Consider the following 17,238-nt stretch of genomic DNA (forward strand, 5'->3'; position numbering starts at 1 on the left):
AAACCTCAAAGACGTAAATTGACATTAACTCTTGGTTCTTTTTTTAAACAACAAAAAGGTAAAAAGTGAAAATAGAAAAACATTAAAATAGATCTTTTTATATAAAAGGTAAAGAGTGAAAATACTAGAAGGAAAAAACATCAAAATAGTTCATTATATACATATATATATATATATATATATATATATATATATAGGATTAGGTTCAAGAGTGAACACTAATGTAGCTTGCGAACTGAGTGAACTAATCCTGGCCATACACGTGTGTAGATCAATGGCCAGGATTTGATGTTGAAATACACTAGTGTATTTTACGATTTGATGAAGAAATCCTAACCATATACTTGTGTAGATCAATGGCCAGGATTTGTTCATTCAGTTCGCAAATACACTAGTGTTCACTCTAGAACCCCACCCATATATATATATATATATATAAAACAGTTTTTCTCTCATCTCATTTATTGTTATCTTTGACTAATTAATTAGTCATAAAACTATCACCCTCCACACTAAAATTTTTGCCTAGACACATCAAAATTTATCCTACACGTTTTTGAAATTTATCCTACACATATTGAAATATATAATGTAAGTATCTATAGAAAACCCACTTTAATTTAGAAAACCCGGGAAACTCAAACCTCCCGATGTTTTTTTCTTTTGAAAAAATTTACACATGTTATATACATCTTTTTAAGGGTTTTGGGCAAAAAAATCAAAAAAGCGCCGAGTAGATATTTTTTAAAAAAATAAACAAATTTTGGTGTAACACATGTTACAAATATGTCAGATGAATGTAACATGTGTTACACCAAAACTTGTTTATTTTTTTAAAAAAATATCTACTCGGCGCTTTTTTGATTTTTTTTTTTTTTTGCCCAAAACCCTTAAAAACATGCATATAACATGTGTAAATTTTTTCAAAACAAAAAAACATCGGGAGCTTTGAGTTTCCCGGGTTTTCTAAATTAAAGTGGGTTTTCTATGCATCCTATATATATATATATATATATATATATATATATATATATATATATATATATATATATATATATATATATATATATATATATATATATATATATATATAGGGGAAGGTTCAAATGAAAACCACTAGTTATTGTGAAAACTCGAAAACTAACTAAAAAAGCCAAAAAAAACATACCAATTTTTTTTTGCATAATAATTTTCGCAGGTTTTTTTATACAAAAAAAAAATTTGCAAAAAAAAAAAAAAAAAGTTGTGTAGTGCACATGTGTAATACTACACATATGTATGTGTACTACACATGTGTACTACAATTTTTTTTTTTTGAAAAAAAGTTTTTTTCATATATAAAAACCAGCGATTTTTATAAAAAAAAAATTGAAATTTTTTTTTGTGTGTTTTTAGGCTTTTTCTAGTTAGTTTTCGAGTTTTCACAATAAATGTGGTTTTCATTTGAACCATCCCCTATATATATATATATATATATATATATATATATATATATATATATAGGGCAAGGATAAATTGAAAACCCGGTTGAGTTGACTAAACCCTGAAAACCCATTAATCACCATTGATCAAACTAAATGAATGGCTGAGATTCACTTTGAGCCATCAGTTTGTTTTGTTCCCCTTTTTTTCTACTTTTTAATACATTTATTGTACCTTAAGGGTAATATGGGAAAGATTAATTCAATCTCTTACAAAGAGACAAAACTTTGCATGGATCCAGACAATTACTACATCACTTTTCATTATTTCAAAACATCAAAAGACATTCTCTCTCTTCCAAAATCTTCATCAACCCTTCTTCATCTATACCCAAATCACCATAGATGTTCATCTATACCCACAATCACCGGAGAAAAATCGCTTAAGATATTCAATATCGCCGGAGAAAATCAACGATCGCCGAAGATCTTCAACAGTCACCGGAGAATTTCAACGATCCCCGCCGGAGATAATCAGCCTAAAACGAGGGAATTTCAGGTGCGTCGGTTCTTTGTTGACTAAAATTATCAACTTTAGATTTAGGGTGTATTAAATAGAGATTATAGGATTTTAAAGATTTTTCAAATTGCTCGATTCTTTTATACCCATTTGGGTTTTCTTAATGACAGGTACCGTTAGGGTTTTTTGTTTGTTTTGAATAGTCTCACTTGTTAAAAGAAAGTTGATAATTTTAGCTAATATGGATGAATAGCGTTCTTTGTTGACTAAAATTATGAATTTTCTTTTAGCTATACAGATTTGGGATGTGCGAAAATAGAGACTATAGGGTTTTAAACAGTTTTGAAAGTGCTCGGTTCGTTCATACACATCTTGCTTCATACACATTTGGGATGTATGTTTTTTTATGTATAGAAGTTTCTTGGTTACATTTTTTTTTAAATCTAATATTTTTGTACATGAACTCTCAAACATTCTAAGTTGACGCGATGCGGGCGGGCCAGCAACACATACTACAGGAGGTACATAACTGTTTTAGACGTGGTCTTTAGGAATCTAAATAATATATGTTTCGATACTTTAATGCTAATTGTTAATCTTTCTAAATAGTGACATCGGATGCTAACACGGGCGGTCCAGCAACGTGAACAAGAGGAGGTAAAAAAGGTTTAAAATTATTTTGTTAATAGTTTGTGATTTATATAAAACTTGTACAAATATAGGTAAGCAAGCGCATCGTGACAAGAAGTTGCAAAAAAGAAAGCTAATAAGTACGTACAAACATTTTTTTTCTTTCGCTTATCTTATAGTTATGTTTTATATAAATAATAAAACAAAGTTGGTATCTCAGATTCACCAGACAGTGATTTGGACACCCCCGGGGAAAACATGGAAACCCCCCAGAAGACCCCCCCCCCCCCCCGGCAGTTGATCCAAAGACTACCGATGATCCTATAGATGATGACTACTCTTGTTACTCTCCAAACACTCTTGTCTTGTGGGCCAACCACAACCCGTGGGAGAGTGAGCTTAGCCCAGAACCACTCAGCACTGAAATCGAGTATGGCACTCCAAGATCGTTTCTTGGCTAAAAAGTGGTGTTTATGTGAAGTTACTAGTATGTGTGTGAAAAAAGAATGTGCCCCCATTTCCCCTATCTCATGCAATATAGGGGATACTTTCCTTATCCTATGTTGTTTACCATATCTAGTGTGAACGTTATTATGTACTCAACTATTGTGTTAAATCTATGTTTTTCCACTCTATGTTATTAAAAAATCGTGTCATTATTATATGTTTTCAACAAATACTGACTTTTAACATAACGAAAAGCTAAAAAAATAGTTGATATCTTAAAAAAAAGCTTACATAAGATACACGCTTTAGGAAAAAAAAGAGTCACATGATCAAACACAAATACAACAAATCTAAAAAAACGTACAACATTCTCATGAAAAAAAAGAGATTCAAGCAACCATCAACAAAAGCACATGATCAAACACACATAGAGCAAAAATGTACAAAAATCTCAGGGAAAAAAAAATGTAACACGGTACGTAAGCACATGATCAAACACAGATACAACAAAAATGTACAAAAATCTCAGGGAAAAAAATGTAACATGGTAAAAACAAAACCAAAAAAATCCATAACATAGTAAATTCTCAGATTCAACACAGCCAAAATGTACAAAAATCTCAGGGAAAAAAATGTAACATGGTAAAAACAAAACCAAAAAAATCCATAACATAGTAAATTCTCAGATTCAACACAGCAAAAATGTACAAAAATCTCAGGGAAAAAATGTAACATGGTAAAAACAAAACCAAAAAAATCCATAACATAGAAAATTCTCAGATTCAACCAAACATCAACAAGTACATACTACTGAAAATGTCATTAGCATACTAACAAGGATAATCCAACTAAGTACCACCTATTTCTTAATCTCAACAAACAATGGCAAAAACCTCAACAAACAATGCTAACAAGTAAGCTGCCAATCACTAACGCTAATATCAGTAACCATATAACCCTCTTCTTCTTCCGAATTTCTTGCTCACGGACAAGCAGTTCAGCTTGCAGGTTGTTGATGTTCCTCAAAAGACCTAGTATGATCCTAGTTGACCGTAGGCACATCAGTGGGTCGACCCAACCAATGAAAGGGTAGTTGCTGGGCTACATTAAAATAATGGGGATAAAATATGATTAGAACATACATTTACTTATTAAAACAGGGTTCGAAATTTTTACCTTAAACAGACATGAATAGAACCTTCTTCCTGGGTTGTCATCTGTCCATGATGTCCGGATGGTAGCAATCCTCCCACATGAACACCTTTTCATCTTTTTTGAGAGGTAGATGAATTGTAAAGAAAAAATAGAGATAAGAAAATCATATATTTGAATATAGTTGGAGATAGTTAGAAGCCTATAGTTGGAATGATGTATCTAACATGAAACCTAACAAACTGATGCATTTTACTGTATTGTCAATACAAGTTTAACACGTTTTGCTACAATGCAAACAAAACATGGTGGTACATTTTTTGATGTCACCAAAAAGTGTAGATATTGGTGCATTTTTTTATGTGTTCTAAAAATGTAAAATCGAATGTTTTTCCCTTCCAAAAAATATAAAAACTTAATACAAGTGTAACCACACATGTTTTTACCTTCTACAAAATATAAAAGCTTGTTTCATAAAAACAAAAAATAAAAATGGGATTGTTAATACAAGTTTACCACATTTTCAACCAAACTAACCAACACATCATCTGTTTTTTTTCCTCCTCTACCAATAAAAAAACTAATAATAACAAACTACAAACATTAAAAAAATTTGTAACCATAACTAATGCAGCAATTTAGTTAAAAAAAAGAATGAACTATAAACGTTTGTAGGTCAACCTCTATAATCTGTTGAGGACACATTTAACTGCTATAATCAAATTTATTTAAGCTTGAATACATGAAATTGAAGAACCAACCTCTATAATCTGAGCCTCTTCTGAAATTGAGTCTTCATGCTCTTTGGTTGCCAATTTGAAGTCAACCTCTACCTGTGGCTTGACTTGATTCGAGCCTTTAATATTTTCTCAATTCCCATTCCTCCCAATCTGTAAACTGAAAAATAAACAAAACAGCTTTAAAAAGTCAATAACACTAAAAGTAATAATATAGGATTCAAAATATATCTGAACTTAATCTCAAACCAACCTATTCTAAAAGCAGATAACAAAACATTGTGAAACCAAGGGTGTTACTTTGGTCTGTTCAATCATTTTACCAAGTGTTCAATTTCAATCTATGATTTAGATATGTAGAACAAAATACCAAAGGCCATCATCTGATGTACTAAACAAATTAACAACCTGAGATCTGCTCCAAAACACTACATAGTTAAACACTGAAAACAAAGTTGTTTCGAAAATTGAAACAAAAAGGGGCATCTTTTTTCATTGAGGTATTAAAACAAACACCTGGTGTGCATGTAAACTCAGTAGCTAAAATCTCTTCCAAAACAAAACTAGCAAACGTACAACAGCACAACATACATCCCCAATTTTACATCTATGGACTGAACACGAAACACTTCACAAATCAACCGCAAAACAAAAATATGAACAAGAAAACCCTGGTCATAAATAGCAGAAATCTACAATTAATAACAATAAACAAGCACATTTGTAAACTAACACATTTGTTTCATCTAACAAAATTTATCTTTATTATACAAAACTCACTTTGCTTCATGATTGTATCAAGAGAAAACTACAATTAATAACAATAAACAAGAAAAGTAACTTCGATTTAATTCAATAAACAAGAACTTAAAACAAATTGTTTCGATTTGTTTAGAAATCTGCAACAAAGTTTACACAAAAAATTGATAAAATCAATAATAAAAAGCAAGAGATATAGAAAACAAGAACTTAAAAACCTTCATCTTCTTGAACAAAAAATAAAAAAAGTTATAGATCCACAAAACACAACAAAAATGCAGAGTAAAAAAAATTGCAGATTTGCAAACAAAGCTTAAAAACATACATATTCACCTTCTTGAACAAAAATTTCGAACAAAACCCTTCAGCCTCCTTAAAAACGTAAAAAAGTGTGTAATTTCACTGGACCTTTGCCTGGTTCGAACTCAAACCTTCAGCCTCTGTTCGAGATCTGTTTCTTCATCACCAAAGTTTAGATCAGATTCTCTCTAATTTCTGGTTGGAATAAATGATATGTGAGATATGGAGATGAATATGTAATAAAGAAGATATGTGAAAGAGGAGAGAGATTATACAAATGTAATTAATGAAAAGCTTGACAAGAAGAAGAAATGTTGAAAGGTCTGCGTGTGCAGACTTACACATGAAAAGGGTCACACAAATCTCAAAAGGTAAAGAAAGAAAAAGACGGTTATGCCCTTTCCTACTCTCAATCTAAATTCATTCGTGGATCAATCCTAGCCACATGTGTGAGTTTTTAGGGTTTAGTCAACTGGAGTGCGTTTTCTCCTTATAATTAGCGTATATATATATATATATATATATATATATATATATATATATATATATATATATATATATAGGGGAAGGATGTATAGAAAACCCACTTTAATTTAGAAAACCCGGGAAACTCAAAGCTCCCGATGTTTTTTTGTTTTGAAAAAATTTACACATGTTATATGCATGTTTTTAAGGGTTTTGGGCAAAAAAAATCAAAAAAGCGCCGAGTAGATATTTTTTAAAAAAATAAACAAGTTTTGGTGTAACACATGTTACATTCATCTGACATATTTGTAACATGTGTTACACCAAAACTTGTTTATTTTTTTTTAAAAAATAACTACTCGGCGCTTTTTTGATTTTTTTCCCCAAAACCCTTAAAAACATGTATATAACATGTGTAAATTTTTTCAAAAGAAAAAAAAACATCGGGAGCTTTGAGTTTCCGGGTTTTCTAAATTAAAGTGGGTTTTCTATAGATACTTACATTATATATATATATATATATATATATATATATATATATATATATATATATATATGTATGTATGTGTATATATATGTATATATATGATTCAATAGCTTATCTTTTTTGTTTAAATGAAAAGAAATATTATATAAACATGTTTAAAATATGAATGTTTTATCTCTATGATTCTACGGATATAGAAATAACAAAGTTTTTAAACTTTATTTATATGAAATTAAAGATAAATATTTTAAAAAGGATTAATTTTAAAGCCCAGAATTTCTATTTTTGAAAAGTCATATAAGACAACATACTTTAACAAATGTTGAAGGACGATGAGTTTTCGATACTTTTTGTTGTTGAAAATATTTTTATTGCAAAATAAATATTATTTATAAAACTTTTAAATTATATTTAAAGTTTCATTAAAAAATATTTGATAACGTTTTCATACGTGTAATACTACCTATTTAACTTTTTTATTCAACTCGTGTATACACCGGGTTGTAACTCGTAATATTATATATGTATATACACACATACAAGCACAAGCCCCTAAGGACTCTCGAATTCTTAGAAATGACCCTAGGTAAAAGAAAATTTTAAGACCGTCCATTTTTACTAGCCGCACCGGGCCCCTCAAATTCTCAAGGATGGTTTTAGGTAAAAAAAAAATTAGGATACCACTAAATTTTTCTTCTAGTTCCGCCACTGATATAGTTTAGTTGTAACCGTTAAATTATTCTTTCAACAATATACAGAGAAGAAAATTCCTAAACTTTTACTACACAATATATGAAACCTCTCGGCAAACGTTTTCTCTATTTATTCTCACTCTTTTTAAATGGTATTTCCATTTATACTTGAGGTTGGATGGAATTTGTTGTTGTAATTTCAGGAAAACCTCTTTAAATAGTTTTGTTAGGTGGTAGATCGAGAGGCTCTTGCCTCTTAAAGAGAAAACCAGGGTTCAATTCTTAACATGAGATACACTAAGTAATTTAGTGTAATTTAGGAGTACGGTTAATGTAAAATTCACTATTAAAAAGAGAGATATCTCATGTATACAATGCCCATTCCCAAAAATCATTAAAAAGGAAAAACATTTTGATATATCATAAAGAAAATCTCAGCTACATACTTTGGTATATATAAATATATGTCTTCATATATTTTTCCATAAGTCTTCGTAACTGACAAAAAGAGGAATTTTCTAAATGTTTTCAAAGGTAAATAACATTAATTTTTCTTATAAACCCAAGACATAATAGTCCAGCTTTTTTAGTACAAGAAAGGTCAACATATAGCTGCATTCACAAAGAAAAGGACACTAAAGTAAAAAACAAATATTTAAAAATTAAAAAAATCTTTCTTGATTGTTCACAAGGACACAAGGTTTATTAAGTTGAGTTAAGCTTTTCATACATCTTGTATTTATCGTGCAAGTCGCCAGTTGATGTAAACCAAGACATTGAATTTCACAACTTTCGGACACTACCAAACTTGTTCTTAGTTTAATCCGAACTTTTAACAATATATAGCATCTTCCTCCTTAGCCTAAATCGCCTCAACATCTCCTTATTACATCCTTCGAACCACTTGTGGTTGGCTAGCGAAACATGGGTTCAAATCGATGTGATCAAGGATCGGGAAAAGAGCGGTTAAAGTGGACTCAGGAACTTCATGATTTGTTCGAAAAGGCTGTTAATCAACTTGGTGGTCCAGATAGTAAGTTCATAGATGTATTGCTTATTATTTTGTATCGTAAAACATGTTATGACACGGTATCATATCTCGGGTAGCATATCAGCTATCTCGTCCTTGTTTTAGTGAATCTTGATTGTTCTGATTTTATAGGGGCAACACCAAAGGGTATATTGAAGGCCATGGGGATATCTGGACTTACTATCTATCATGTTAAAAGCCACTTACAGGTACTAGATATAAGTTTTATATTGAATTAGTTTATTTTTGTTTTTAAGCAACACAAACACTTTGAATGATGTCTTGTATATTCTTAAAGATTTTGAGTACATATTAATTTATTTAATCGTTTTAATCTCTAATACATGTGACCATAATTGAAGTCTAATATTATGTTTTTGTTATGCAGAAATATAGAATGTCCAAATTTGTCCCTGAATCATCAAGAAGTAAGCTCCAAGAATTTCAATCCTAACCAAAGAGAGCTCATATCTGTATAAAATTTACTATATTATTATAGTGTACATGTAAATCAAAATAATTAAAAAAAAACTTAATTCGTTTTGTAATAGAATATATTTTTTTTTGGAAGAGCTAATAGAATAATTTAATTGTTAAAATCAGAAAATGACAACAATGAGAATTAGGGTTTTGCCATTGTATAAATAATTTTGTGTACTTGCTAACTGATATTACATTTAACACACAGGAGAGAAGGTTGAGAAAAGAAGCATATCTGAAATGTTTCCAAACTTCAGTGTAACATCGTGAGTAATTTCATGAAAACTTTTATAATTGTCCATCAAGCAGTATTGTGTTTGCTAATTAATCATGAGATATGACAAGTTTCATGTCATAACGTTTATATATGAAAATATTATAGTGGCGCTCAGCTAAATGAAGCATTGCAAATGCAAATGGAAGTTCAAAGGCGATTAAATGATCAACTTGAGGTAAGCAATTTCAACAAGCAAAATCAGTTTTCTTTTATTTATTATTATTATTATTTTTTTTTTCATTTGTGTAACAAGAGAGAATGATGATGAAACATGAAAACTTAATTTTTTATAAGTAGTGTTAAATATAAAACCAAAGTTGTGAGTGACCCAAGACAAAGTGAAACGAAGCAAAAAAGCTTTGGGCCAAACTCTGGCCATAAATTTATAAAAAAAAAGAAAGAAAGAATTATATGTAGGTAATTTAAGGTTTCTGATAGTTGATGGTGAAGTTTGTGGTCAATAATAACATACACAGATTATTTAGGAATAATATGATCTAAACAAAATAATCTATACTTTTTATGACAAGGGCATATTTTAGTTATTCGCTTTGAGGCACCACAATGCTTGATTCGACCCTGATCAAGATGAAATGGAGTTTAATCATTATAAGAATGATTTGATTCGTTACGATGGTCACCTAAACCTTAGTGGTGAATGACATCGCCAATTCGCCACCATGTTCTTTTGTCACCGAACACTTAGCTGTTGAAACTTTTTACTACTGAAAATACTACCAATTTTTTAGACCTTTTGGTTTGCAACAAATTTGTGACCCAGGCATTTTGTCACCAATCGATTTATCGATCACTCTGTAGAGAATTTTTAATACAATTTGTGACCGTTTTATGCGACTAAATTATTTTATGTAGATAGGTTTTTGAACGTTACATGTTGGTCGCTTTAGTGGTTTGCACACAGCTACACGTACTAATTTCAATATGTGGAAGTAGCAATTTGTTTATTACCCAAAAGCATGAGCCGTTTTGAGTTTTTTTTTTAATGGTTACAAAATGTTTTATCTGGGGTTTATGCAACAGGTACAGAAGAACTTGAAACTGAAAATTGAAGCACAATCAAGATTTCTTGAGAAACTCACAGAGGATCACAAATTCAGAACACATTTCAACAAAATCAACAAGATGTCTCCAACATCTCTACCCTCTCTATGTGATGTTTCTGAATCAATCATGAAGGACTACGAATCTGATTCGGAAGTGGACACAAATGAGATGAGATATAGACAAGATAAACGGTTCGCAAAAAGGGCTAGGATTGATGGAGATGATCTTGCATCTACTCAAATATTCAAACATCCTTCACTCAACACTCAAAGCATTATCATTCCAAAAGGTGGTGATTCGTTTCATTCCCAAGACAACATATTTCCATGGGGTTTAGCCTTTTGCCAATCGCCGTTGATTCCCACATCGTATAACTCTTTTGGATAGAACGTACATTGTTCGTTCGCTATATATTAAGAATTTGTGCAAGTTGTATGGTATTGTACTTTAAATAACCTATCTTCTTATCTTTGTTAATAAGCATGAAATTCAACAAGTATTACTTACTGATCAAGATGTGGTTTTTTTGGTACTTGAGACTCCATTTTGAATGATAATCAACATTATTTTTGCGCATTGTGAATTAGTTTTAGCCACCGACTAAGATTCAGCCTTCACTTTTGGCTGCTGGTTAAGATTTAGCACCCACTTTACACATGTATTATTTGGATTCTTTGTTTTCGTGTAGCTCGTTATACTTTTAAAGGTTTTTTGTGCCGTTTAAATTCTAATCGTCTTAGCTTATGTGTCATTTTTTAATTGATTGCTTTTTAATATGTTTATTTTTGTGTGTTAAAAGTTAATGTCTTTTATTTACAAAGTTGTTTTTGTCAAAAATGTCAATTTTGGTGAATTTTTTCATATCAATTTGATATGTACATTTTAGATATACCTTATTTTATTTTAATCATAATATAAATCCCTCGCTATTTTTATTACACATATTGTTTGTTTTTATATTTTTTAGGTATATAAAAACAACCAAATTTAACCAACCATAAGGTAGATATATTAACAATATATCGAATGTGGTTATAGCTACTCAATAACGATGAACATGCATTCTCATATGTAATGCATGTTGTTATTCCTTGCTGATATGACTTACACATGACACTCACTCATACAATGTATGGTTCTTTGAACCGGTTGCTTTTCTTGATTTGTCTTTGGACCATTGGTTGTGTATTGGATTAAACATCAGAGCCACATGTGCATTTGGACTCATAACATTACTCTCCCTCGAAAACCACTTTGTCCACAAAGGTTACCGATCTGGATTCTGTTGGTTCTTCGAAAACTCTTTTTCTTCGGGTTCGGCTTTGTGTGATCTAAAGGTTACCAATCTGGATTTAGATGATTCTTCGACTTATTCGGATTACTCTTCTGATGTCGTTGAAGTTGTTGCTAATTCTAGTTCAGAAAATCTAGGTCATCATGCTTTAATGCTTATATTGATGAGATAAAAAAAGGAACGGCTCGTTATCGAACACAAGTTCTGCGATGAAACAAGTGTCACGTGCGGAATCCGTTAAACCGAACCGTAATCTTGCACCAAATTGTAAATATAAACGTTTCAAAGCTTTATTATCAAGCTATTACAATCAATCGACAACCGGAAAGAGTTTCATTACAATCGGATTCAATTTTAATAAGCTCTCCTAAGAATGGATCTTGAACTTGTGTGTAATGAGAGAGTTACACTGAACATATGAGCATGAGGCTATTTGTAGGCTTGATCAAGTTGATACGCATGTGTCATAACAACATGTATCAACCCAAAGACACTTTATTACCAACGATTTAGCCAACAAAGAACAACAGATAATCATAAAACTTCTCAACTCTCAACAAAGACCATCAACACATTGATCTACTACTCTCACAACAGATCTAACAGAAGCAAGAAGATCTTAATACAAGATCAACAATCAACTGAAACAAAGAACGATGTGAAACCCCTAAGAGAGAGAGAGAACTAAAGGAACAGGGGAAGTATCTCGAAAACAGGAGAGGTCTCAAGTACTCGAACCACTTAATGATTTATCTTTGTGATAAATCACTTGTATAATCTGTATGCTAAGAAAAAAAATAAAAATGAATATTATGATGTGAATAATATGATGTATATATTTCAACACCCCCCCCCCCTCCCCTCACTTTTATTTTTTAAAAACATCTAACAAGTTTAGTTTGTTACAAATGACACTATGCTGACCCACTTGCAAACCTTTAGTAAAAAAAGGTCAGCAATTTGATGCTCTGTTGCTATACAACCTGCATGTATTTTTTCCCTAAGGAAAAACAAATCTAACTCGAAATGCTTCGTTCTGTGAAACACCGGATTTCCAGCTATTCATACCATGTCAAAATACATGGATTCAAACTCGAACACTTTATTAACTGCAAAAACTCAGCGAAACAATCGAACAAGAAATAAAAAACTCTCTTCAAACTTCTCAAGCAGATCATTAACACAATGATCTACAACTCTCTAGATGAACAGACCGATATAATCACGATCTCAACACAAGATCTGATTCAGACACAAAGAAACATCTAGAAACCCTAAAAGAGAATATAGAAAATAACAAGAACAGTGGCTTAACTAACTAAGAAAGAGAAGGAAAGGAACCAGAGATGATTCTGGAATTTGATACGTGCCTCTTTGAACAATGAACTATCTTCTCTGGCATTACCACTCAACAGGAAACAACAATATATATATATATATATATATATATATATATATATATATATATATAGGGAGCCGCTAAAATGAAAACCACCCCGAGTTGTAAGAACCGCGAGAACTACACCCCACGGGTGGGCGTTCACCATGATTTTTTTTTTACAACTAGACTATCCGCATCAGTGAAAGGCTATCCTTTCTACAAACAGCCTAATCAGCAGGCCACATCAGCTTTTCACTTATTCTTCCCACAAACACTTTTTACCCACAACAATAACATATATATCCTTCTCACAAACAACCTTATAAAAAAAAAAAAGGACCCACCATTAGCCCATTCTTCACCATTCTTCCCCAAGAATTGTGAAGAATGAACACCCTTCATGTCATCCTCTACAACACCCACTAATCCATCCCTCTCACAAATGCCCTCCACATAGGAATGAACACCCTCCATGTCACCTACAAACTTCCTTGATGTGGATAGTCCTAGATGTGTGTATTATAAACACAGCCGTAAAAAAAAATTTAAACGCCGCGGCCGATGGGGTAGTTTTTTACACCACAAGTTTGGTGAAAAAAAAAAGAAAAAAGAAAAAAAATTAAAAACACCAAACTTGTGGTGTAAAAAACTACCCCCTCGGTCGCGGCGTTTAAAATTTTTTTTTTACGGCTGTGTTTATAATACACACATCTAGTTGTAAAAAAAAAAAATCATGGTGAACGCTGTCACACCCCCAAAAATGCACCCGCGGAGTACCACCGCTTGGAGGCGTGACATGACCAGGATCAAGCCATCAATCATATTGAACATAGCATAATATAAATAAGATAGTTCGTAAAAACCCAATTCAATACAATTGATGTTCTAAACCAAACATAGTATCAATAGCGGAAGCGTAATAACGAAAACCCAATGTATAACATAAGTGCAAATGTTTAAGTGATTAACATAGCATTCACGATCCATTGCCCACAACGACCCGCTCCTCCTTGTGCAAGCTCCATAAGTACCTAAGGTCCTGCAAGGCATGCAGCAGAAAGTCAACAACTAGTTGAGCGAGTTCACAGTTAATAGTTCAGTAATAGTATAATGTGAGTAGTAGTGTGTTCGTTCGTTATATCATACGTCATATTTCCATCTCGGCCTCACAGGCAGGTATGCGAAGATGTTAGGGGATGTTCCTCCCAAGTAGCCTAGACTAGGTTTATTAGTATCGCGGCCTCCCAGGCAGGTGTGCGAAGATTAGTAAGTTTAGTTCGCGGCCTTCCTAAGGCAGGTGTGCAAAGTCAGTCATAATATCGCGGCCAACCCTTGGCAGGTGTGCGAAGATCAGTTCAGTAAGTGTTACTAGTCTAGTCGTATCTTATCGTTCGGTTCTATCATCTGAGTATACACAATAATTCCTCAAATCCCATTCCCACCCGGGAACCCCATGCCTCGGCTGTGTGAACTCACCTTGGTTTGCTCGGTATGCTAAAGAAGTACAAGCTCACAAATAATCAGTCACGTCCTATAGTGCACGTATACTCAATCAGTTCACGTTCGTAATGTTTCACATGTAACTAGCATCACAGTAATATCACAGAGTGTGTTTGGCAGTTATTCATCATGCAACACCAACAGTTAATTGCATCCGTACAGTTCACGTACCACATCAATGTCTTTTGCAGTTTATTCTAACATAATTGTCCAATAACACTCTTAACCGAGTTAGTGACGTAACATAGTTAACGAGTTTAACAGGGTATGTAAACTAACCAGAGTTAATAGATTTAACTGAGTTTACATTCCTGGCATGCATAACAGAGTTAACAAGTTTAACTAAATCAATACATATAACAGGGTTAATTAAGTAAATAGCTTAACTATGTCACTGACTTAATAAAGTTAACAACTAACAGCATTCAACAAACTAACAGGGTTTAAGTAATTAACAAAGTTAACTAACTAGCAACGTTACTGTGCAGAAAGCTAGGCGAAATCACTAGTTGGGCGAAAACCCTATAGCGAAATCCCTAATGTGACGAAAACCCCTTTTGGACGAAGACACTTGGGCCGAAATCATTATTGGGCCGAAGTCCAAACTAAGGCCGAAAACCCTTTGGTTTTCGTCGGGTCTAAGTTGTGACGGAAACACAAGTGTTTTCGCGTGACGTGTGTTTTCGTGGTTCCTGCGATTTCGTTGAACACCATCATCATCAACAGCGGTTACGTTTTACCAGTTACCCTAATCGTCTAACAGATACGCGACTAAATCAGTGAAATCAATTAAATCAAATTATTAACATGTAAGCATATGAATTACCAAATCATTATACAAACCCTGATTATCATTCATCTATTAATCAATCTTAAATCATCAGCCTGTTGTGATCATCATGTATCTGACATATGATTAAGTACAGAACCTTAATATGATAGTCATCTATTATCGATTCAATCAACGAATCAAAATCAATCAATGGATAAATCCAATTCTTATCATACAGATCATGCATTCTCAATCATTACGTACTAACAGATCATTTATGATGTCAAATAATCAAGTGATTCCAATCAAATAATCATAGGTAGCCGATTACTGACCTAAGCAGAAAGGGGGTACTTCAATCGATGTGTTGGTCTTGGTTGTTCAAAATTGTCTTTGGGTTTCAGAGGAGCGAATGAGAGAATGAGAAGTGATTAGGGTTTTTTTTTTTGCCAAATAATAGTTTTTGTAAGGGATAAATGACAAATGCTTATCTAGCCACGACTGGGCCTAAAGCCCATTTGGTTTTCGTTGGTTACCTGTTGGACGAAAACACATATGTGTTTTCATCAGAAAGTGTTTTCATGAGTGAGGGTGTTTTCGGCTAGGGGGAGGGTGATTTTGTAGGTTCCTTGCTTGTTTAATATTCCCAAACACAAAAGTAATACAACACATTAATATAACTATGCACATCAAAATATAAAACACACTTATAAGGCACATTATGTATATAGAAATGACATCTAGTGAACAAGTACTAAGTCAAGTAGAAACCTTGGAAACTCGGGTTGTCACATTATCCCCAACTTGAAAGAAATTTCGTCCCGAAATTTAGCATGCGGTTACTGAGGAAGCTAGGTAGTTGTATCGTTTACCTGGGGTGTCACATCATCCCCCCGTTGATTTGGAATTTCGTCCCGAAATTCTGTAGTAGCTTCAGCCTCAGTAGGGGTTGCATTGGTTTCGAATAACTGGGGGTATTTTTCTGTCATCTGGTCTTCGCGTTCCCAGGTGTACTCTGGGCCACGACGGGAGTTCCAACGAACTCGAACAAGAGGGATTCTCTTGTTTTTGAGGACCTTAACATCCCGGTCCGTGATTTCAACTGGTTCCTCGACGAACTGCAACCGCTCGTCGATGGTGAGCTCCTTCAAAGGAACTATGAGGGTCTCATCTGACAGGCACTTCTTCAGATTTGACACGTGAAAGACATTGTGAACTGCACCGAGTTCAGTTGGTAGGTTTAGCTTGTATGCCACCTTGCCTATTTTCTCAATGATCTCGAACGGTCCGACATATCGCGGATTTAGTTTGCCCCGTTTGCCAAAACGAACCACACCCTTCTAGGGTGAGACTTTCTGTAAAACCCGGTCCCCGACCTGAAATTCCAACGGTTTCCTACGCTTATCCGCGTATGCTTTCTGACGGTCGCGTGCTGCCGCCATGCGTTGTCGTATTTGTGCAATCTTTTCCGTGGCGTCCACTACAATCTCTGGACCCGTGATCTGACTATCCCCCACCTCTGCCCAACAGAGAGGTGACCGGCATTTGCGCCCGTACAATGCCTCGAATGGAGCGGCTTGTATGCTGGTGTGATAACTATTATTATACGAAAACTCCACCAAAGGGAGATGCTTTTCCCAGCCATTGCCAAAATCAATAACACATGCCCGAAGCATGTCTTCAAGAGTCTGGATCGTTCGCTCAGACTGCCCATCCGTCTGAGGATGATATGCTGTGCTCATGTCTAATCGTGAGCCAAAAGATTTGTGCATCGCTTGCCATAGCTCTGACGTGAATCGTGCATCCCGATCCGAAATGATGGAGGTGGG

At 33.4% G+C, this 17,238-nt stretch overlaps 1 protein-coding gene and 1 long non-coding RNA gene across 3 annotated transcripts; one reads left to right on the plus strand and one right to left on the minus strand.

The window, feature by feature from the left end:
- Positions 1-3,907: 3,907 nt before the first annotated feature.
- LOC110896865 lies at positions 3,908-6,081 on the minus strand. Of its 2 annotated transcripts, none has more exons than XR_002568236.1 (4): positions 6,000-6,081; positions 4,932-5,067; positions 4,195-4,287; positions 3,908-4,119 (listed from the first exon to the last, which is right to left on the minus strand). It is a non-coding gene; the product is annotated as an uncharacterized LOC110896865 (long non-coding RNA). The 2 variants fall into 2 exon arrangements; XR_002568237.1 differs by having other exon boundaries at positions 5,992-6,073.
- Positions 6,082-8,317: 2,236 nt separating this feature from the next.
- LOC110896866 (myb family transcription factor PHL7) lies at positions 8,318-10,994 on the plus strand. Its single transcript, XM_022143926.2, has 6 exons — positions 8,318-8,643; positions 8,773-8,849; positions 9,029-9,068; positions 9,329-9,386; positions 9,503-9,572; positions 10,439-10,994. Exons 1-6 carry the CDS (start codon positions 8,535-8,537, stop codon positions 10,847-10,849), a joined length of 765 nt encoding a protein of 254 aa, XP_021999618.1. The 5' UTR covers positions 8,318-8,534; the 3' UTR covers positions 10,850-10,994.
- Positions 10,995-17,238: the final 6,244 nt, after the last annotated feature.

This window comes from Helianthus annuus, chromosome 1, assembly GCF_002127325.2.
Source record: "Helianthus annuus cultivar XRQ/B chromosome 1, HanXRQr2.0-SUNRISE, whole genome shotgun sequence".
In the NCBI taxonomy this organism is placed as follows: Eukaryota; Viridiplantae; Streptophyta; class Magnoliopsida; order Asterales; family Asteraceae; genus Helianthus; species Helianthus annuus.

What these genes read in the sequence shown, in the direction of transcription:
- LOC110896866 (XM_022143926.2), top strand. Translation starts at nt 8,535, where the DNA reads ATGGGTTCAAATCGATGTGATCAAGGATCGGGAAAAGAGCGGTTAAAG. An exon ending in TGTCCCTGAATCATCAAGAA is followed by an intron (nt 9,069 to 9,328) that starts GTAAGCTCCAAG and finishes TTTAACACACAG; the next exon opens with GAGAGAAGGTTGAGAAAAGA. An exon ending in GATTAAATGATCAACTTGAG is followed by an intron (nt 9,573 to 10,438) that starts GTAAGCAATTTC and finishes TTTATGCAACAG; the next exon opens with GTACAGAAGAACTTGAAACT.